Source organism: Zootoca vivipara, chromosome 5, assembly GCF_963506605.1.
Source record: "Zootoca vivipara chromosome 5, rZooViv1.1, whole genome shotgun sequence".
NCBI classification, from domain to species: Eukaryota; Metazoa; Chordata; class Lepidosauria; order Squamata; family Lacertidae; genus Zootoca; species Zootoca vivipara.
The window spans coordinates 63,146,576-63,164,221 of NC_083280.1; the positions used below are offsets into that span (position 1 = coordinate 63,146,576).

The window sequence follows — 17,646 nt, forward strand, 5'->3', positions numbered from 1 at the left end:
CCAACAATGAGGCCAGAAAGCAGAAAGAGGCAACGGCAGGAGAGAGCCAAACCCTTCACAATGATAAGACATAGATGCTCACCCTGTTGCTACTTGGACGGAATACTATAGGATGTAAATAGACATTTACAGATCTGATTAATGACAGATCTGATTAATGAACAATGAAGGCCTGCAAAGTATTAATGTTTTAACCATAGCTAAAAGCCCCACAAAACGACTTGAAACGTTTAAATATGTTGTACATAAGTTCCTTGTATGAGGGGTTGATTTTGTCTGGTTGTTTTTATGAATGACGGTTTTATACTGTTTTATCCTTGTTAGCTGTGTATTATGGGCCTATGGCCGAAATAAAGTTTATCTATCTATCTAAATAGACATTTAAAATAATGCGCAGTGCAGAAGAGGTGTTCCATTTATAGATTTGTGGCCAAAGAATATGATCAAATATTCATCCGAGTTGTAAAGCACATCACTATAAAAGCACTCCTAAGTGTGGCAGCCAGAAGGGAGATGCAAATCAAGGACCTAGGCATAAATATTGCCTTCCTGCCTGGTTTCATAAAGGAAGACACTTACATGGACCAGCCACCCCATTTAAAGGAATTAAAGGACAAGAACCTCATGTGTAAACCTCAAAAGAGTGTCTATGGAATTAAACTGGCTGCTGGAGCATGGAATGAGAAAATAAACGAAGTACTTACCAAGGAATGATTCATACAAGGTAAAGCCAATCCAAAGTTGTACTCCAGAAAACAAGAGAATAAATGGGCATATGTGGGCTGCTTTTTCATTGTTGATATAATGATTTGCTTTTAACAAAAGCGAGACAAGCGATGGGATAATATGCAAATCAAATCAACATTTTGAAATGAAAGACCTAGGAATCATCACAAATCACCCAAGCATCCAGATGGAAGGAAAGGAGGACAGGAGCTTTAATTGGAAACAAAAATATTGCAATCATACTGGGGCATTTCAGCTGGAAAAGGATACAAAGGTCCACTCCAGATTGTAACTATTTTGTGGGAGGAATTCAATCACATACCGGCAAATTTAGGTTTGCACAATTAAAGTAGAGTCTGGCACCCTTGCACTACAATGTACAAGTGAAAAAGCAATGAAAATGCCTTTTTTTGTCGCAAGGAAACTGATGGGGAAATGTGATAGAAAGTGTGGGGCAGCAACAATGGATTGATGGAAAGGCATATAATTTCCACACAAACAAATCAGAACCATTGCTCAATGGACAGCAGACATCATAGAACCTCCATGCAAACTTTGTGCAGAACAAATCAGGGTGAATGCTCAAGTTAGGTGCTCGAACAAGGTGAAAGCGTGCATAGAAGTAGGCTGAAGTAGGCACCACTTCAAGCTCCACGCAACAACCTTTCCTGTCATCTTTTCAGTAACAGGAAGCAACATGCAGCATTGATTAGCAACACAACCCTCCCCAGCCCAGCCCACTGCCCACTACTGATGCTGTTACATCTATAGGGGTAGAGCTGGAGCCGCAGTAATGTTGTGCAGGAAAAGTCACAGCACAAAGTGACTAGAGTGCAGTGAAAACAGGGACATGGTAGCCAAGGGGAACAATCCACAGGAAATTGCAACTGCCAGCAACTGTAGATTAAAAGAGAATTGGACATGTGGATGCTGACCAGGCTGGGGGTGCCACCACTCTCAAGTCCATCAACATGAGGAAGGAACTATTAGCTGGACCGGTTGAAAGTACGCAACTGATGCACCTCCCTCAACGGAAGAATAATATGTGGCAGGTGCAAAAGTACATCAGGAAGCCATTTAGATTAAATTTAAGGTGGGGTAGACCTGAACCAATATCAGTGTTCAAGCACAATCAAGAGTCCGAAAAGGTTAACCAGGCATTAACAAGAAATTGTTGACTTTCGATATTGTCCATCTGAAGAAAGGATTGCAGATGTGCTCTGGAATTTACAGAAGATGAATATTGTAGTTTAGTACACATACCACTGAAAAGGGATGCTGAAGAAGTTACAACGTGCAAAGAGATTCAGATCATTGGTCTCCAGTCCATGGGTTGGGACCTATGTGATAGCTTGATTTAAAGTGAGTCTCGGTTGCAGTACTACCATCATACAGCTATATGATTTAAAAATTAAGAAATGGGTCCCCAAAGGCATGTTTGGGTTAAAGGTGAGTTCCTGGTCAGAAAAGATTAAAACAAAAAAACAAAAACTAGTGATTCGTGTATACTGTCTATGAACATATTTTGTTCCCTCCCAACAGTAGGTGGGGCTGTAACCTGTCTTGTGAGTTGGCTAGTGCTTGTCTGTTTCTCTTTTTTCTCTGATCCAATCATCTTCCTTTGTATCTTTTTGCTCCTTTTGTTCTTCTGATGTCAAGCTATGCAATGCTACTTGCAGTTACTGGTTGTAGTAAACTATTTGCAGAATGGAATTATGTTGTGTGTGTGTGTGTGTGTGTGTGTGTGTGTGTGTGTGTGTGTCATTTTTTTCACAGCTGTATTACCGTCCCACAAACTGTTCACAATCTACATTTTCTACATGAGGAAAATAAGTGTGGTGTAATTGTTCTGAAGGTTTTTTATTTTGTTTTTTAAAAACCTCGAAATTATACTCAGTTTCTTCTTAATATCCATTTCCCCCAAATCCAACTAACCTCTGTGTGTGAGAAGGAGAGGAAATGTTGCTCAGTTGTACAAATGTTGACATATAATTTGGACAGTCATAAAATTCTTCTTTGATGCCAGGATTCATGTGTAAATGTCAAAATTCACCAGACCTTGAGCATTCATTGTGGCATATTTTATATATTAACTTTGTATGTCAGTCACCTCGGAATAACTTTGGCCCTGAAAGGTGGCACTGAAATACTGAAAATATTTTTTAAAAAAATTAAATCTAAATTAACATTTAATATTTGTTTTCTTATAGTTTCCATCTAGTAATTCTTACAGGTTTGAGAACTTTAATAGACATGTGATGCTCCCTTGCCTGTAAAAGCTATTTCATTTGTTTCAACAGAGAGAACATGTACACTTAAGCAGTCATTTTTTCATTTGATCCATTGGCTGAAATAATAAGGTTTCCCTACCAAGCAATTGTGCACATTGAATCAGGTGGAAGGCAACATATTAGGGGGGCAAGCTAGAAGATAATTCTATGTGCAAAAAAAGAAAAGAGCAAAATAGACTTACTTTTATTGATCTATAGTTTTCACTGTTTAACACAGCATTCACTCGAGGACTCTCCCCATCTTCTATTATATCCTGTATATATGAGATGCATACAGATCTTTATTGTAGGAAGGTTTTTTATAGGGTTTGTTTATAGGAGAATAAAGTCCGATGAGGTCATGTTTGCAAACTTACCACCTTCAACTTCTAAAAGCTTGGCAGTTCTGTTTTAAGATGAAGGCTGCCATAGATGTCAACTCCCTGGGCCCTGAGTGCCCAAGCACCCACAAAATTCCCCATGAAGGGACCAGGCACTCACAAATTTCATTGCCAGGGCCATGCATGCTGCACAGTCGCGGGGCCAACTTGGCACCCCTGAAGACTGCAGTCTAAGTCGTGGGGTCAGGAGAGCTGAAAATAATGCCAATATATTCCACATCTGGCAAACAATGTCCCCCTTTGGTTCCCTTTGGAGACAAGTCTAAAAAGCCTGGGCGTTAATTCTCGAAGTGTATACTCAATTCTGACCAAACTAAGTCTTCTATATTTTGCTCTAGGAGGCTCAGCTTGGTCAGAATCAAGTTAACCCTAAATGCATTGTCCAGCATTTGTAGCCTTCATTTAATTGGGTTTATTATTCATCCCATAATATATGTTCTTAATTGTTTTCTACCTTCATTCCACAATTCTGCTAACGTCAAAACACTAAAAAGAGAATGTATCTGGGTGTTTTTTTTAAGGCATGATAACTTACCTCCATGATCCCTTTGACTTGTTCTCCCATCCAAGGCAATCCTTCAACGTCACTTACTCTAACTACAGCAAAAGGAAGAAATTTCAACACAGAAGCAGCTCTCCTAAATGCAAGGCAATGCCCTTCATCTTCTCTGAACTCGTAGTTTTCAGCCAGTACTTCAAACGCATCCTTGGTGGGGCAAGGAATGAGGACAGAAGTAGAGAATGAGTTGTTAAAAAAACTGGCACTCATACATTCCATACACAGAAAGTTTAAAACTTGCAAGCTGATGCACAGACTTCCTTAGACCGCAGTGAATGTAGCATAGCTAGCAACTGTCTGTGACATTTTGTTCTTAGGTATACTTAATGAAAGGACCTTTCCATGGACTGCTTTGTGGCTTTTTGACCTAGAGAGAAATAGGTGACATATCACCACCAATTTGACCAAAACTCCAGAGGCAAGAAAGGTGAAATACTGCAGTTTCTGTAATACTGAGAAATCTGCCCAAATCCTCTTTGTCAAGCATGTCATGGCATGACATCTTTGTTTCTTCGAAACAATCAAATAACAGGCAATGGCAGGGCCAGACTGAACTAAGCCTGACTTGAGGGAGGGGGAATGGTGGGTGAGGGGGAAGAATCAGTAGGTGCAAAAATTGATCTGGGGCTCCTATATATTGAGTGCTGGTTCTGATCTGCTTTCACAGTTCTTGACTTTATTAAGCATGCATTCTGGTTTGTTTTACAAGAAGGCTATATGGCAAGGAGCATTCACGCTGAATTCATTTCCACATCATTTTCCTAACCACGCAAAGTCCATTTCTTTCTTTTTTTAAGCGGGCTTGTTCTGGTAGGACAAAAGAGTGCTTTAATCCAGTAACTGCACAAACCTCCCACAAAATGGTAATAGTCTGGAGGTGCCCAGGGAAGTGTCCAACGAAGGGAATGAGGAATATAAACAAGCACAGTCTGGCTATTTCTTTCCTTTTCTTTGATAGGGTTCCAACTTCAGGCAAGCAGTGTAAATGGAAACATTTCTTTGCAAGATGATGGGCACTTTCTAACGAAAAGTTATAGGTTGCATTTCAGCTAGCTGAAGACCTTTCATCAAAGCTCAATGTGTTTTATGAGTCAAACCTATGCGAGCACTGTTGCATTCAATGGAACCTACTCCAAAGGAAACTATACATAGAATTAGTTACAGGTAGGTAGCCATGTTGGTCTGCCATAGTCAAAACAAAATAAAAAAATCCCTTCCAGTAGCACCTTAGAGACCAACTAAGTTTGTTATTGGTATGAGCTTTTCGTATCTGAAGAAGTGTGCATGCATACGAAAGCTCATACCAATAACAAACTTAGTTGGTCTCTAAGGTGCTACTGGAAGGAATTTTTTAAATTATGTTCTATACATAGAATGATGTTGTTCTGATCCTAATACATTGGTTGTTATCCTATGTAGTATTGCTGTTTGGGAAGGGAGTGAATAAATAATGGCTTGATACAGCTGTTTCCATTTTTGGACTCTGTGGGGCTGTGGTTATGGGGGTTTTCATTATTAGCTCCTACACCTTCACTTCAAAATTTACCACTACATGACCGTGGTTTGCCAAGATAACAAATTGTTGCAGCCTCAAACTAATTTGGGAGTCCAGTTTGGGTCACTGAAATGCAAGGAAATTTAGCAAATTACAAATGCTTTCCTGTTAAAGTGTACCGCACTAAGATGGTGCATTATTGTTATGTTCACTCATTGTTGAGTTATGTTTTCATGCCGGGGGGGGGGGATAACCTAGCTAATGCCAGGTTTGTCAGATATTAGGCAAGACATTACAAGAATCTTAGGTCTGATGAGGGAACAAAAGCACAAGCCAAAAATGTCTATGGCACGCTGTAACAGCTGGCAAAGTTAGATAACATACTGAAATGTTCAAGTGGCAGATCAATGTGTGTGTTTCTTTAAAACAAAACAAAGCAAGACCCTTGGCTTTCAAAACTTTTTAAGTATATTAGTCTCTCTTAAGATGATCAGTGTTTGAAACAAAGTACTTAAGTGTCACAAAGTTCACTGAATTTCTGCACTACATCAGAAAGAAATTCTCATAATTGCTAGGTAAGATGAATGTAAATTAAGTTTATTCTGAGGCAGTCTTTTACGTTCTTCTGTCAGAGGATGATGGGAATTGTAGTTCAGCAACATCTAGAGGGCCATTGGTTAGCCACCTCTATTTTAACTCATTGCCCCATCACAGTCCAAACTAGGACCCCTAACCTGTAGAAGGGACCTCACCAGCCCCAAGTGCACCAGCTATTCATAAAATAAAGAATGAGCTGTAGAAAAGCAGACAACATAACAAATGTCATGTCTAGTTTGGCTCCAGTACACTATTCATCCAAACCATGTTGTTTACCTTGCTGTTGTTAATTACTCTTGGCTTGAATGGTAAAATATGACTTCTGCAAATTGCAGTATAAGAACTAGATTACAGAACACTTTGATAATAAAATGAAAACTCTTATTTAAGCTTGTTTCTGTCTCTTTCACATACTTAGAAATAATCGTCTCCCCCCCTACGCATTTGACACCTGTTTTCCCTTCCATCATAGAAAAACATGGCAGATGTTTCACTCAGAGAGCATATTACGTTTTGGGAAGTCTCATTTGCCTCCCTCTGGTTTTTTGCACTTTCACTGAAGGTAGAAGAAAGTTGATCTTGCTACGTTTTGACCCACATACCTCTGTTTGTAACTAAACTGCCTGTGTGGGTATGAATTGAACCTCAAGCATTTGTAGGGTCTTTCCTTGAGAAATGCATTATTACAATGCCTTTTTTATATATAAAAAAATCTGATTCACATATTACCCTCTTAATGAGGGAACACATGTAATGAAGACCTGCCCTGTCTGTACTAGCCACTGGAAGAAAGGAGCAGACACAGTCCTCTAGATGCCAGCGCAAGTAGAAATGGCTGGGAAATCCATCCAAGCACACTCATGCTTGCTTCACCTTGCCAGATGCTCTTGGCAAATCATGAGTTCACCAGCTGCTGTTGCTGCTACTGACTCACCTTCCACGAGCTCTATTATCTTCCCATTTGCTCTTGCAGCGATTGCTTCCTCCTGAGCAAATGAGGATATTACCACCACCCCTTCCAACATAACGTCATGTAGAGCACAGAGCGGAGAAATTATTGCTGACAATTTTATTCTCCCTTTGGATTATGATTGCCAACCGGGGGGGGGGGGGGAGAGAGAGAGAGAGCCTGTCTGTTAAAATGAAATGGGCCTCTTGTCAGATTTGTGTGTGTGTGTAGAAGCCATAATTTTGGTCTAGTTGCCAGACTTTTTTGAGGAGAGGTCTTTCCTCCTCCTCCTCCTCTTTTTCTTCTTCATTTTTTAACACTCCGCTAGAAGACTGTCCTCTACACAGTGGGGCACATGGGGTGGGGTTTAATATTGTGCTATGCTGAATACCCCATCAGCACAAGCACTGCAGCTTGCCAAAAGGAACAATCACTCCTCTCCTCGCCCTGTTTAGAGGTTCTCCCCATTTCCCCCACCAAGCCTATTTCAGGGGCACTGGAAGACACAGAGAGATGAGACTGTGGAAAGCCCCTCTGCTCAGCCAGAAGCCCTTTCATAGGGCTTGCACCGATGGGACTCCTTAGATAATCACATCAGTGGTCACTGTATTCACCCTAAAACACTTTCCACAATGCCAGAGAATCCGTTCCGGAAGTCCATTCGACATCCAAAACGTTCAGAAACCAAAGCGCGGCTTCCTGCAGCCAATTGGGAGCCCAGTTGGATGTTCGGCTTCCAAAAATAGTTCACAAACCGGAACAGTCACTTCCAGGTTTGCGGCGGTCGGGAGCCAAAACATTCGAGAACTAAGCTGTTCAAAACCAATGTATGGCTGTATCATGGAGAGGAGTTATCCAGAGGCAGAACTTTTTCAAATAATGCCAGTGCATTGTGGGTGTAGCAAAGGACATCACGGTTTGTACAAGAAATACCGAAAGCTGCCTTAAAGAACAAAGGCAATCTAAGTGGGGGGGGGGGAGAAAGAGAGGGAAAGCAATGGCCCAGTCACGTTGCACTTGCTTAAGCTATCAAGATAAATGATAGAAAGCATAATGCCATTGCTATTTTAGGTAGGCTACTCCTTACTTTCTGCTAGTGGGTGGACAGGTCTTGAGGGAAAACGTGTTACTGCCTTAAACTGGGAAGAAAACTAAAATGCCACGTCTACTCAAACATTCTTGACAGTCAGCTAAAAGATGCCATCAAAGCCTTCATTTCAGTGATGTTTTCATTACTCTGTGTTTTCTCCAACTACCCAAGAGCTCATTAAGACATTTTAAATAAACAATCAGACTAGCGTTTGAATATGTATTCCACCCTAAACAAAACACTGGCAGCAAACGCTGAAAGAAATTGTAGGACTGCCTTTTCCCTGTAAGACACATTTTGGCATGTTTTGATTTATTTGCTCAGGATTGAAATAAAATTTTAAAAAATCTACTTCACCACCTCTATCTCTTTTCACTGCCATGTAATCAGAATCAAGGGAGAAGGGAAGCGCTGCTAACTGTTTGGATTTAACAAATATTTAATTGGCTGGCATCCTAGTAGGATACCACATCAGTATATATCAGTATATGATACAGATAATTTTTACTGTCTGTTAGCCTGCCATAAACATCCTAATAAAAAGGGTATCTTCCACATTCTGTATTAAAAAGCAACATAGCCAAACATCTTAATAAAAAATATATCTTCCAAAGAAAAACAGTTCATTTACATTAATCTAGTACAGAGGAGAACCCCAGATTCCTGCAGTGCTGTAATATTTCTGGTCCATGCATCACCTCCAAAAGATTTTAATTTCTTGCAAAGTTGATCCAGTTTTCACTCTTATAAAAGCATTTTACAGATGTCTCCAACTCTAGAAGTTGGCAATAAAAAGATTACAGTTTCTGTTTTTGGTATTAACTATACAACTAAAAAGGGATGCAGGTGGTGCTGTGGGTTAAACCACAGAGCCTAGGGCTTGCCAATCAGAAGGTTGGCGGTTCGAATCCCCGTGACGGGGTGAGCTCCTATTGCTCGGTCCCAGCTCCTGCCCACCTAGCAGTTCGAAAGCACGTCAAAGTGCAAGTAGATAAATAGGTACCACTCCGGCGGGAAGGTAAACAGCGTTTCCGTGTGCTGCTCTGGTTCGCCAGAAGCGGCTTTGTCATGCTGGCCACATGACTCGGAAGCTGTACGCTGGCTCCCTCGGCCAATAATGCCAGATGAGTGCCGCAACCCCAGAGTTTGGTCACAACTGGACCTGATGGTCAGGGGTCCCTTTACCTTTATACAGTACAACTAAACAAAACTGTGTGTTTGTCGTTTGCATATTTTTTTAACTGCAGAGGAGACAATGGCCACAAAGTCAGCACCAACACTAACTCAGAGGGGGGAAGCTTTCCATAAACAAATCAGAAACAAATACAAAATGAATTCCAAAACTGCATAGAAGTTTGCAGAAATAGATCTCAAGACTTTGTCAATCATTTCTTTCATAGGCTACTTTCCCGGTGGATTGGGTCCCTCGTACAGGACCTTCCACATTTAGAGCAAGCAACTTCTACATAGTGCTAAGGTTCACAGAGGCCATCTACAGTATTACTTTATTGTTTCAACACATCAGTTTGTGAATTTCTCTTCCCTAAACACTTTCTACACTTCAAAGAAAATGTTATTTAGAAGATATTGTCACCATGTTGTCAGATTTACACTGCATTAAAAATAATTTACTTGTTTATCAAAGTCAGTGACACAACAGACTCTTCTAGGGATGGGGGCAAAATAATGAAATGCTACGTTAACAGGAAAAAAGAACCATCTCTCATCACCCACATACCGGATATAGTAAGGCAATTGGTATTCTGTCTATAGTCAAACATCCACTTTCTTATTCTCATGAGTAATGGCCCAAGGCCAGTACAATTCAAAAACTGTTTTTAATGAACCTCAGGATTGCTCCGCCCTCTCCGCCAGCCTTAACTACTTTCTGTTCTGAGAATTAAATTGTATTTGTCTATAAGAAAAATGTCCTTCTACATTTTATTGCAGTTCGGTATTAATATTCTAAGCTAACCAACCTTCTTGGAGGGTTGGGGGGGAGAATAACAATGTTTGTTTTGGCTCATAAAAATCACACTGCAGGCTTGAGCTATGGAAAGAGACAGGATTACAACAAGGTCTTGGTGCTTTAATGTGTGAAGAATCCTTTGCTTGGAGAAGGTAGCCAGTGACCATGCTACTGATTTATTACAGAAGCAGAGAAAGAAATTAAAGGCTCTCCAGACGAAAGCTACCATGTGATTTTACACTCTCGGACATTTATTAATCCTTCATCATGCAAGAAGGCACATGGGGCTGCTGTGGAACTGCCTACAGGTTACAAGTTACATTTTCATTTTTGAAACTTAAGTAATAGGTAAGGCACAATTAGCAACCTGAAAATGCTACGTAAAAGTGGGGGAGATGGGTCTGCTCAAAATCCACCCACCTTGCACACATGCGTGAGACATGCACACCTGTCTACAACAGGTCTGGGGAACCTTTGGCCCTCCAGAAGTTGCTGGACCACAACTCCCATCGCATACCCTCCGAGTGTCCCTATTTTCCAGGTACAGTCCCAACTGAAAGCCATCCCGGCTTCTGATTTGATCCCGGAATGTCCATTCCCCCCTCCCCCGCCAGCAGTGCCACCGCCACCGAGCTCAGGGAGGAGGATGAGCTGGCACTTGTCCTGTGAGACGGTGGCTAAGAAGGATCACCTGACCTCCTCCCTTGGGCAGCTCATAGCAGTTTCTGGAGAGCAGGCGAGGAGGGAGAGAGGCTGCCGCTGCCGAGGCCCAGCGCATGCATAGCCATGGCAGGCTAAGGCAGGCTGGAATGGGGAGGAGAGACACAGTTTGATTTTGGGAGCTTTTATTTCTAAGATGCTGATCCTGTGCTGGACAGCACATGCCAATGTGTGGATATTTGGGTTGCATCTTGGATGCTTATGTTCTGTTTTCAAAGAGCGCTGCAAGTAAAAGTTTGAATAACATTTTTATGGGTCTGGACCATAATTTCTTCCCATAGGAGTCAGTTCTTACGCTTCCAGGCACTTCAAACTGTGCAATATTAATATCTGCTTTCTTTCTCAGTCTCAAACAGCTCAGTTTCTCCTTGGGCCATCCAAAATGGCCTGTAGCCACATCTGCAGCGCTGGCCTCCTTTATTCCATCTGGCTGTCAGGTTGGGCTGATGAGATCCCTGGGCCCACATTCTTTATTATCCAAAGCATTAGAGCTTGTGGCCACTCTGCCCTGGTCCACACCACAGGGTGGAAGAGTATGGAAATGTTGCAGCCCTGGGCTTCACCTGACAATTATGATTTAGGATGTAACGTAGCACAAGCTTTATCCCTAGAAGTATTTACTGAAAACCATGACTTGTAAGGAAAGAAGATTTCTTAAGCCTCATTACATGAGAGTGGCTGCGGTGTTAACAAAACACCTGTTTTCTTGCTTGACTTGAGAGTATGGAAAATGGCACATTTAATTGCCTTTACAAAGCAACCGCTATTCTACAAGAGAGCTCAAAAATGGGGTTTTAGAGTCCCGCGGGTCACTTCTAAGTGAAAAATCCCTGTCTTTATCAAAGACCACACAGCCCAACACAGACTGCGGTGCTAACATTAAAAGCTAAAAATAGCAACAGCAAGAAAAAAAGGTATCGCCAAGTTACAAAGGGAAAGAAAAGGCAATATATTTATATCTTAAAATAAAGTGGTTATAACAAGATGCTATCACCAGCACATAATTCAAGACAGTTTGGACCTAATTTGCAGGCTATGTGGCATTCAGCCAGAGACAATGCGTCATTTAATGGTTGGTTGCCCACAACTTGTATAAGTAAATTATACTGCTGCTTCATCACAGCTCCGTATTTGCAGAGAGAATAATCTTTCGGAACATCTTTTTTCTGAATGTATGAATTACAGTCAAAGCACAGGCCCCAGATAAAAACGTTGCGGGACAGAAGTTTAAATATAAAACTATTGCTATGAAAATCCTCCCAGTAAATGCTGTTCTTGCATTGTTCTTCACCACAAGATGTTAAGTGGTCCCACTGCAATTTACTAGTCATTTTAAGGTATATCTACTGTGCAAACCTATTTCAGTTTTGCACCGATTTAACTTGTTAAGGTCTCTCCTGCCCTGCAAAAAAATAATAATGGAAATCATAGCATGCAAAGGTGGGAAGAATTGAGATCCCTAGACTCCCTCATAGAACTACAGCTCCCAGAGTTTCATGGAAGTGCAAAATCAATTTATAATGTTAATGTAGATGCTATTACATGTGTAGAATTAACATGCAGGTGGGGAGAGCACAACAAGTGGGCATTGTGCTAATTCTTATACAGTATTACCCTCTAGTCTCCATATTTAGAACTGCTTTTATTTTCCCACTGTTGATCTGTTAACAGCTGACCAAGCCTTAGCATCTGTTATTATGCATTGACTGGCTGTTCTGATGTAGAATATCTAATGAAAAGGACTTGTTCCTGGCCTTGCTCTCTGCCACTTGGGCCTGGTTAGCATGGCACACTAAGCCAGGACTGGGGAACCGCTAGCTCACAGACCAAAGATGGTCCTCCACATTCTCCTCATTTGGCTCACAATGCCATTTTCAGGAAGCCGTGCCCACATAAGGGCTTCAAAGGAACAATTGGGAGATGAAATCTCCTGGTTATTCCTTTGATTGAGAATGGTATGGTCCCACCCAGGTGGGAGTTCACCTTCAATCCCCCACCCCACACATTTCCTCCATTTGGAGGAAAAACATGGGGGGCACACCTGAAAGCCTTTTATAAACATAGCAGCTGAAGGATGTTCACAAAGCCCCTGTAGTTCACAGGGAAAAACCACCTGACATCGCAATGATGGCTATAGCACTAGCAGGTGATGCAAATGACTATCTGTCCACCTAAGAAACTTTAACCCCAAGTGAAGATCTTTGCAAAGTGAAGGGCTTATATCTACCATGAAAGAGACCTCTCCCCCCTTCACAGCTTTTCAAAATAGTGGAAGCTCAGAAGATCCCAAAGCAATAAAATATGCTTCAGAATGCAGTTTTATTACTTGCAATGAACTGCTTTCAAATGAAGAGAACATAATAAGTAAAAATAATAGTAATACGTATCACACAAACTTTTTTTATTTAAAAAAAACCACACATCTTATTTATTTAGGTGCTACAGAATGACCCACTGGGGTGTAGTCATCAATTGTTTAAAACCGCCACTGTTCAGTCTTTCAGAGTTTTATTTTATTGACTTTAGAGTGATGGATTTGAGAGCCAGCTGGACTATATTTTGAAATAATAAGAAAGACATCAAAATTATAAGCATGTACAGCTGCAATGGACTGACTGGGCACGCCCTCCCCTCAGAAGCACCAACTTGTTTTGCAATGTTGTTTTTCATTATGGATCACTTCCACTACCATGTCCTGGCATGGACACTGCTGCTTGTTTAGCCAAAGCAGGAACATCTACACATGCCGAGATATCGGCATGCTTGGAAGAACCCCAAAGTACCAAAGGGGGGGGACACAAAAGGGGGAGGCGAAAGACGGGTGAGGATTGAGCATTCTCAGTAGCCGCTGAATACCGACTAACCATATGACCTATATGATGAAGTAAATATATAATATTTTATTTGACATTAACATTTAAAAGACAAGGATTAGGCCTATTCTCAATGGAGGAATTTACTGAGCTCAAATACCCAATAATGCCTCTTCACTGTAGAGGGCAACAAACAAGGCAGGAAAAGGAAAGCATAGAACATGAGGCCTACACAACTTGCAGGTCACCAAGACAAATTATTATTACATTTATACTCTACATTTTCTCCAAGGAGTTCAATAGAGCTACATTGTTCTCTCCTTGGGAACAGCTGCTATGAGCATATTATGCCAGCCCTTCACTGGTTGGAACAGCTCCCAGCCCATTTCTGGGCCCAGTTCCGAGTGTTGGTCTTGTCCTTTAAATCATGTCCTGCCTTGGTGCCAGGGTACTTGAAGTATGACCCGCCTCCACATTTGTCCACTTGGACATTTAGGTCCCCATCAGAGGCCCTTGCTTGGACATGAAGCTTGCTAAGCAGCAGCATTTTAAAGCAGTCTGACCTAATTTTACTGGTCCTGAACTTACATGCAGATCAGCGGGGGCTCAGGCGGCACAAGAGGAGCTTGGGCAGAACAGCGGGGGAGGGGTGCTCATTCTGCCACCCTTCCCAGTCTGACACTTGAGTCAGGAACAGGGTTGCCACCTTTGGTTGGGTAAAATACAGGACAGGTCGGGGGGAGGGGAATTGAGGAGCTAAAAATTACTTTACCTGGTGCAGAAATGACTTCAAAGCAAGCCATTACTCTCTCTAGCTCTCCGATTCTGAGTCTCTGTCTTCAACCTACCCACCTCTGCCCACACAAAAACTCTTTCCACCTGCTCTCCACCAAAGCCATGCATACCCCCTTTCTCGTTCTCCGAGTCTGACCCACTCTCTGCCTACACAATTTTGAGGAGAAGGAACTTGAATACATGAAAAAAGCATAGCTGCCAAGTTACCCCTTTTTTTAAGGGAAATTCCCTTATGCTGAATAGGCTTCCTCGTGAGAAAAGGGAAAACTTGGCAGCTATGAAAAAGGCATCCAAACAGGACACGGGACACTTTTCTCTTTAAAAATGGACAATCATTTGGGATCTGTCTTTCCCAAGAAGGTTATAATTCCCCACCTTCACAAACTTTCTACTCATGTTTATTCTCATTACCACTTACTAACTGCTGAGCAGACTTCTGGAATTCATTGGAAATACCTATACAGTGGTACCTTGGTTTACGAACTTAATCCATTCCGGAAGTCCGTTCTTAAACCAAAGCATTCTTAAAGCAAGACGTGCTTTCCCATAGCAGCGGTGGTCAGGGACTCAATTTACAAATGAAACACACTCAATAGGAAGCAAAACATGTTCTGCTTCCAAGGCAAAGTTCACAAACCAAAACACCTACTTCCCGGTTTGCAGCGTTCTAAATCTAAGTTGTTCATAAACTAAGCTGTTCTTAAACCAAGGTACCACTGTATATCTGTAAGCAGTTGCTTGCCTTCATACAAAGTAGGCCTCATAAATGGTTCCAAATTATGCTATAGCAGGCTTCCCCAACCCAGTGCCCTCCCAATGTTTTGGACTACGATTCCCATCCTCCCTAGTCAGCACCACCTTGACTTAGTATTACTTGTGGAAAACACAAAAAGTGTCATGGCTGTTACTTTAATGAGGGACATGAGAGAAATGGAGATTCTGGAAGCGAGTTCAGATGCGGCATGAAGCAGGCACAAAAACTACATAATAAATGCCCTTGTTTTGAGCTGTCAGTTTAACGAGGTGGGGGGGGGCGGGGGGAATGACAAAAGAGTTTAACTTTTAAAAAGCCAAAACAAAGCAATAAATCTTTATGTTTAGGCATATCTGAAATAACATTGTGGGGGGTAATATTTAGCCAATGATTGCAGAGGAAAATTCATAACTAAGGAGGACAACACAGCAGCTTGAACAGGCTCTGAATTTTGAGTGGCTCAGGAAAATGAAATTCAACATTCAGCTGGAGTCAGTTGCAGTCTGTAGCCCATCATAGCCAATCTGTTCCTCATTTTGGTAGAATGATTAGAATCCTCAGGGCCTAACAGAGGATGCTCATACTCACTTGACATAATACAGAAAGAGCAGAAAAACTTTACTATCTGAAACCCCATTTCCCAGCTATTGATACTGTGGGGAAAGATTCCTTAGAAAAGGACATTTGCATGGCATTTTTCGCAAGTTCTCAAAAGGTTACACAGTTCTCAGTAACGTTTCCAACCCTATAAAGTAAGCCAAGAGTAATTAACAACAGCAACAATTGTTACAAATTGGAATGGGGGGTGGGGGTGGAAACGTTTTGGCTGAGAGAGAATGGTTTGCTTAACTAAGCTGAGCTCACTGACCAGACCCACATTGCAACTAGCCATGCACTGAAATGAGCCATGTGCTTCTTTCGGTGTTTGCCGATCACAAAACAGAACCATTTTTTTCACTCCCATGTGGCAGGAAAGCTCTAAAAAGGTTAATTGGTAATAGCAATGGTGGGACAGAAAATGTAGGTTGAAAATGCCAGTGAGGCACACACTGAAATAATCACAAGCTACCAGGTGGCGCTGTGGTCTAAACCACAGAGCCTAGGGCTTGCCAATTGGAAGGTCAGTGGTTCGAATCCCCGCAACGGGGTGAGCTCCTGTTGCTTGGTCCCTGCTCCTGCCAACCTAGCAGTTCGAAAGCGCATCAAAATGCAAGTAGATAAATAACCATATAACCATATATTTATTGTGTCCATCAGGAAGCATAAATTAAGTTGCTACAGCAATTCTTGAAGCAATTTACAAGTCATTTTCTCTCTCCGTCTCTCTTTCTCTCTCACTCATTCACACACACAAACAAATACACACACTGAGCAGCATAGGAATTACTTAATTTGATATTTCTGTTCCACTTTTCCAACAACAAATGTTGAGCTCATATAGCAGCTCACAATAATCACAAAAACATTTTTTTAAAAAAACACAAGAAACATTACATTACTTCCCCATGACATGATCCCATGTTGCTAGGAATTGTGCATGAACTAAATAGCCATGTGGGGGGGGGGGGTAATTGTGCAGCTCTTGATCGATTGAGGGAAAACCCTATCCACAAAGTTGTTTGACCCATGCACAACCACCAGGAGTGTTTCATGACACCCCAGCAAGGTTGTGTGAGGTCAAGAAGCCATTCTAAAGGAACAAGTACTTTAAAAAAAAATATTATTGATTAGCTTTTTTTAAAAAAAGTATTCATTAACTAGAATTGTGCCAAAGCTCTGTGCATATTTAGAAATAGTTCCCATAAAAGTCAGCATGATAGGCTTCTTAATAAATATGCCTAGGATGGTTGTCCATCCTCTGCATTAGGTGTTGCTGCTTCCTGGGCAGCTAAATGAACAATGTATTTATGGTCTATAACTAGTTTCTCAAGGTGCCTGTAGTTTAGTGTGGCCATCTATTCCGAGAAGAAAGTTATTATGTATATTACCGTGAATTTTTTGTTGTAATTATTTAAAGTTGTCCTCCTTTGACAGGCATATTGGGAGACACTATCCGTACCAAGGACTGAAGTATCCACTGGATGAAGTAGCATGGATGAAGTAGCAGAACACTTTTCAACCACCTAGAAAGAGAGAGGAGGGGGGAAACGGGCAATTTGTCATTCTAATAATCACCTCGAAACCTGATTACCAAGTTTCTATTTCTCTAGAATATATTCAGTTCCTTTCTCGCCGTGCTGCAAAACCTTTCAAGCAAACAGCCCCGATCTTCTGTTTCTCTCATGAAGACAATATGCTTTTGAACAAACCCAGCCATATTCTCACGCCATCTTTCTCTTATTCTGACAGCAACAGTTTCAAACTGTGATGCTCCCAATATAGAATGAACACCACAAACGCCTCTTACTGCCAGCTATGGGAGATACCAAATGACCTCCGCATCATTTGGCCTGTGTCTGAAGGATCCATAATGACCACTCCCCACATTAAATGGGGGGCAACTTTTGC

At 41.5% G+C, this 17,646-nt stretch overlaps 1 protein-coding gene across 1 annotated transcript in view; it reads right to left on the minus strand.

Annotated features, from left to right (window-relative positions):
- DNTT (DNA nucleotidylexotransferase) overlaps positions 1-17,646 on the minus strand; it is a 108,322-nt gene that overhangs the window by 73,547 nt on the left and 17,129 nt on the right. The window contains exons 5-7 of the mRNA XM_035138067.2: positions 17,127-17,203; positions 3,933-4,103; positions 3,200-3,271 (exon numbers count right to left, since the gene is read on the minus strand). Of these exons, the coding sequence (XP_034993958.2) occupies positions 3,200-3,271; positions 3,933-4,103; positions 17,127-17,203 (320 nt within the window). The remainder of the gene's footprint in view (positions 1-3,199; positions 3,272-3,932; positions 4,104-17,126; positions 17,204-17,646) is intronic.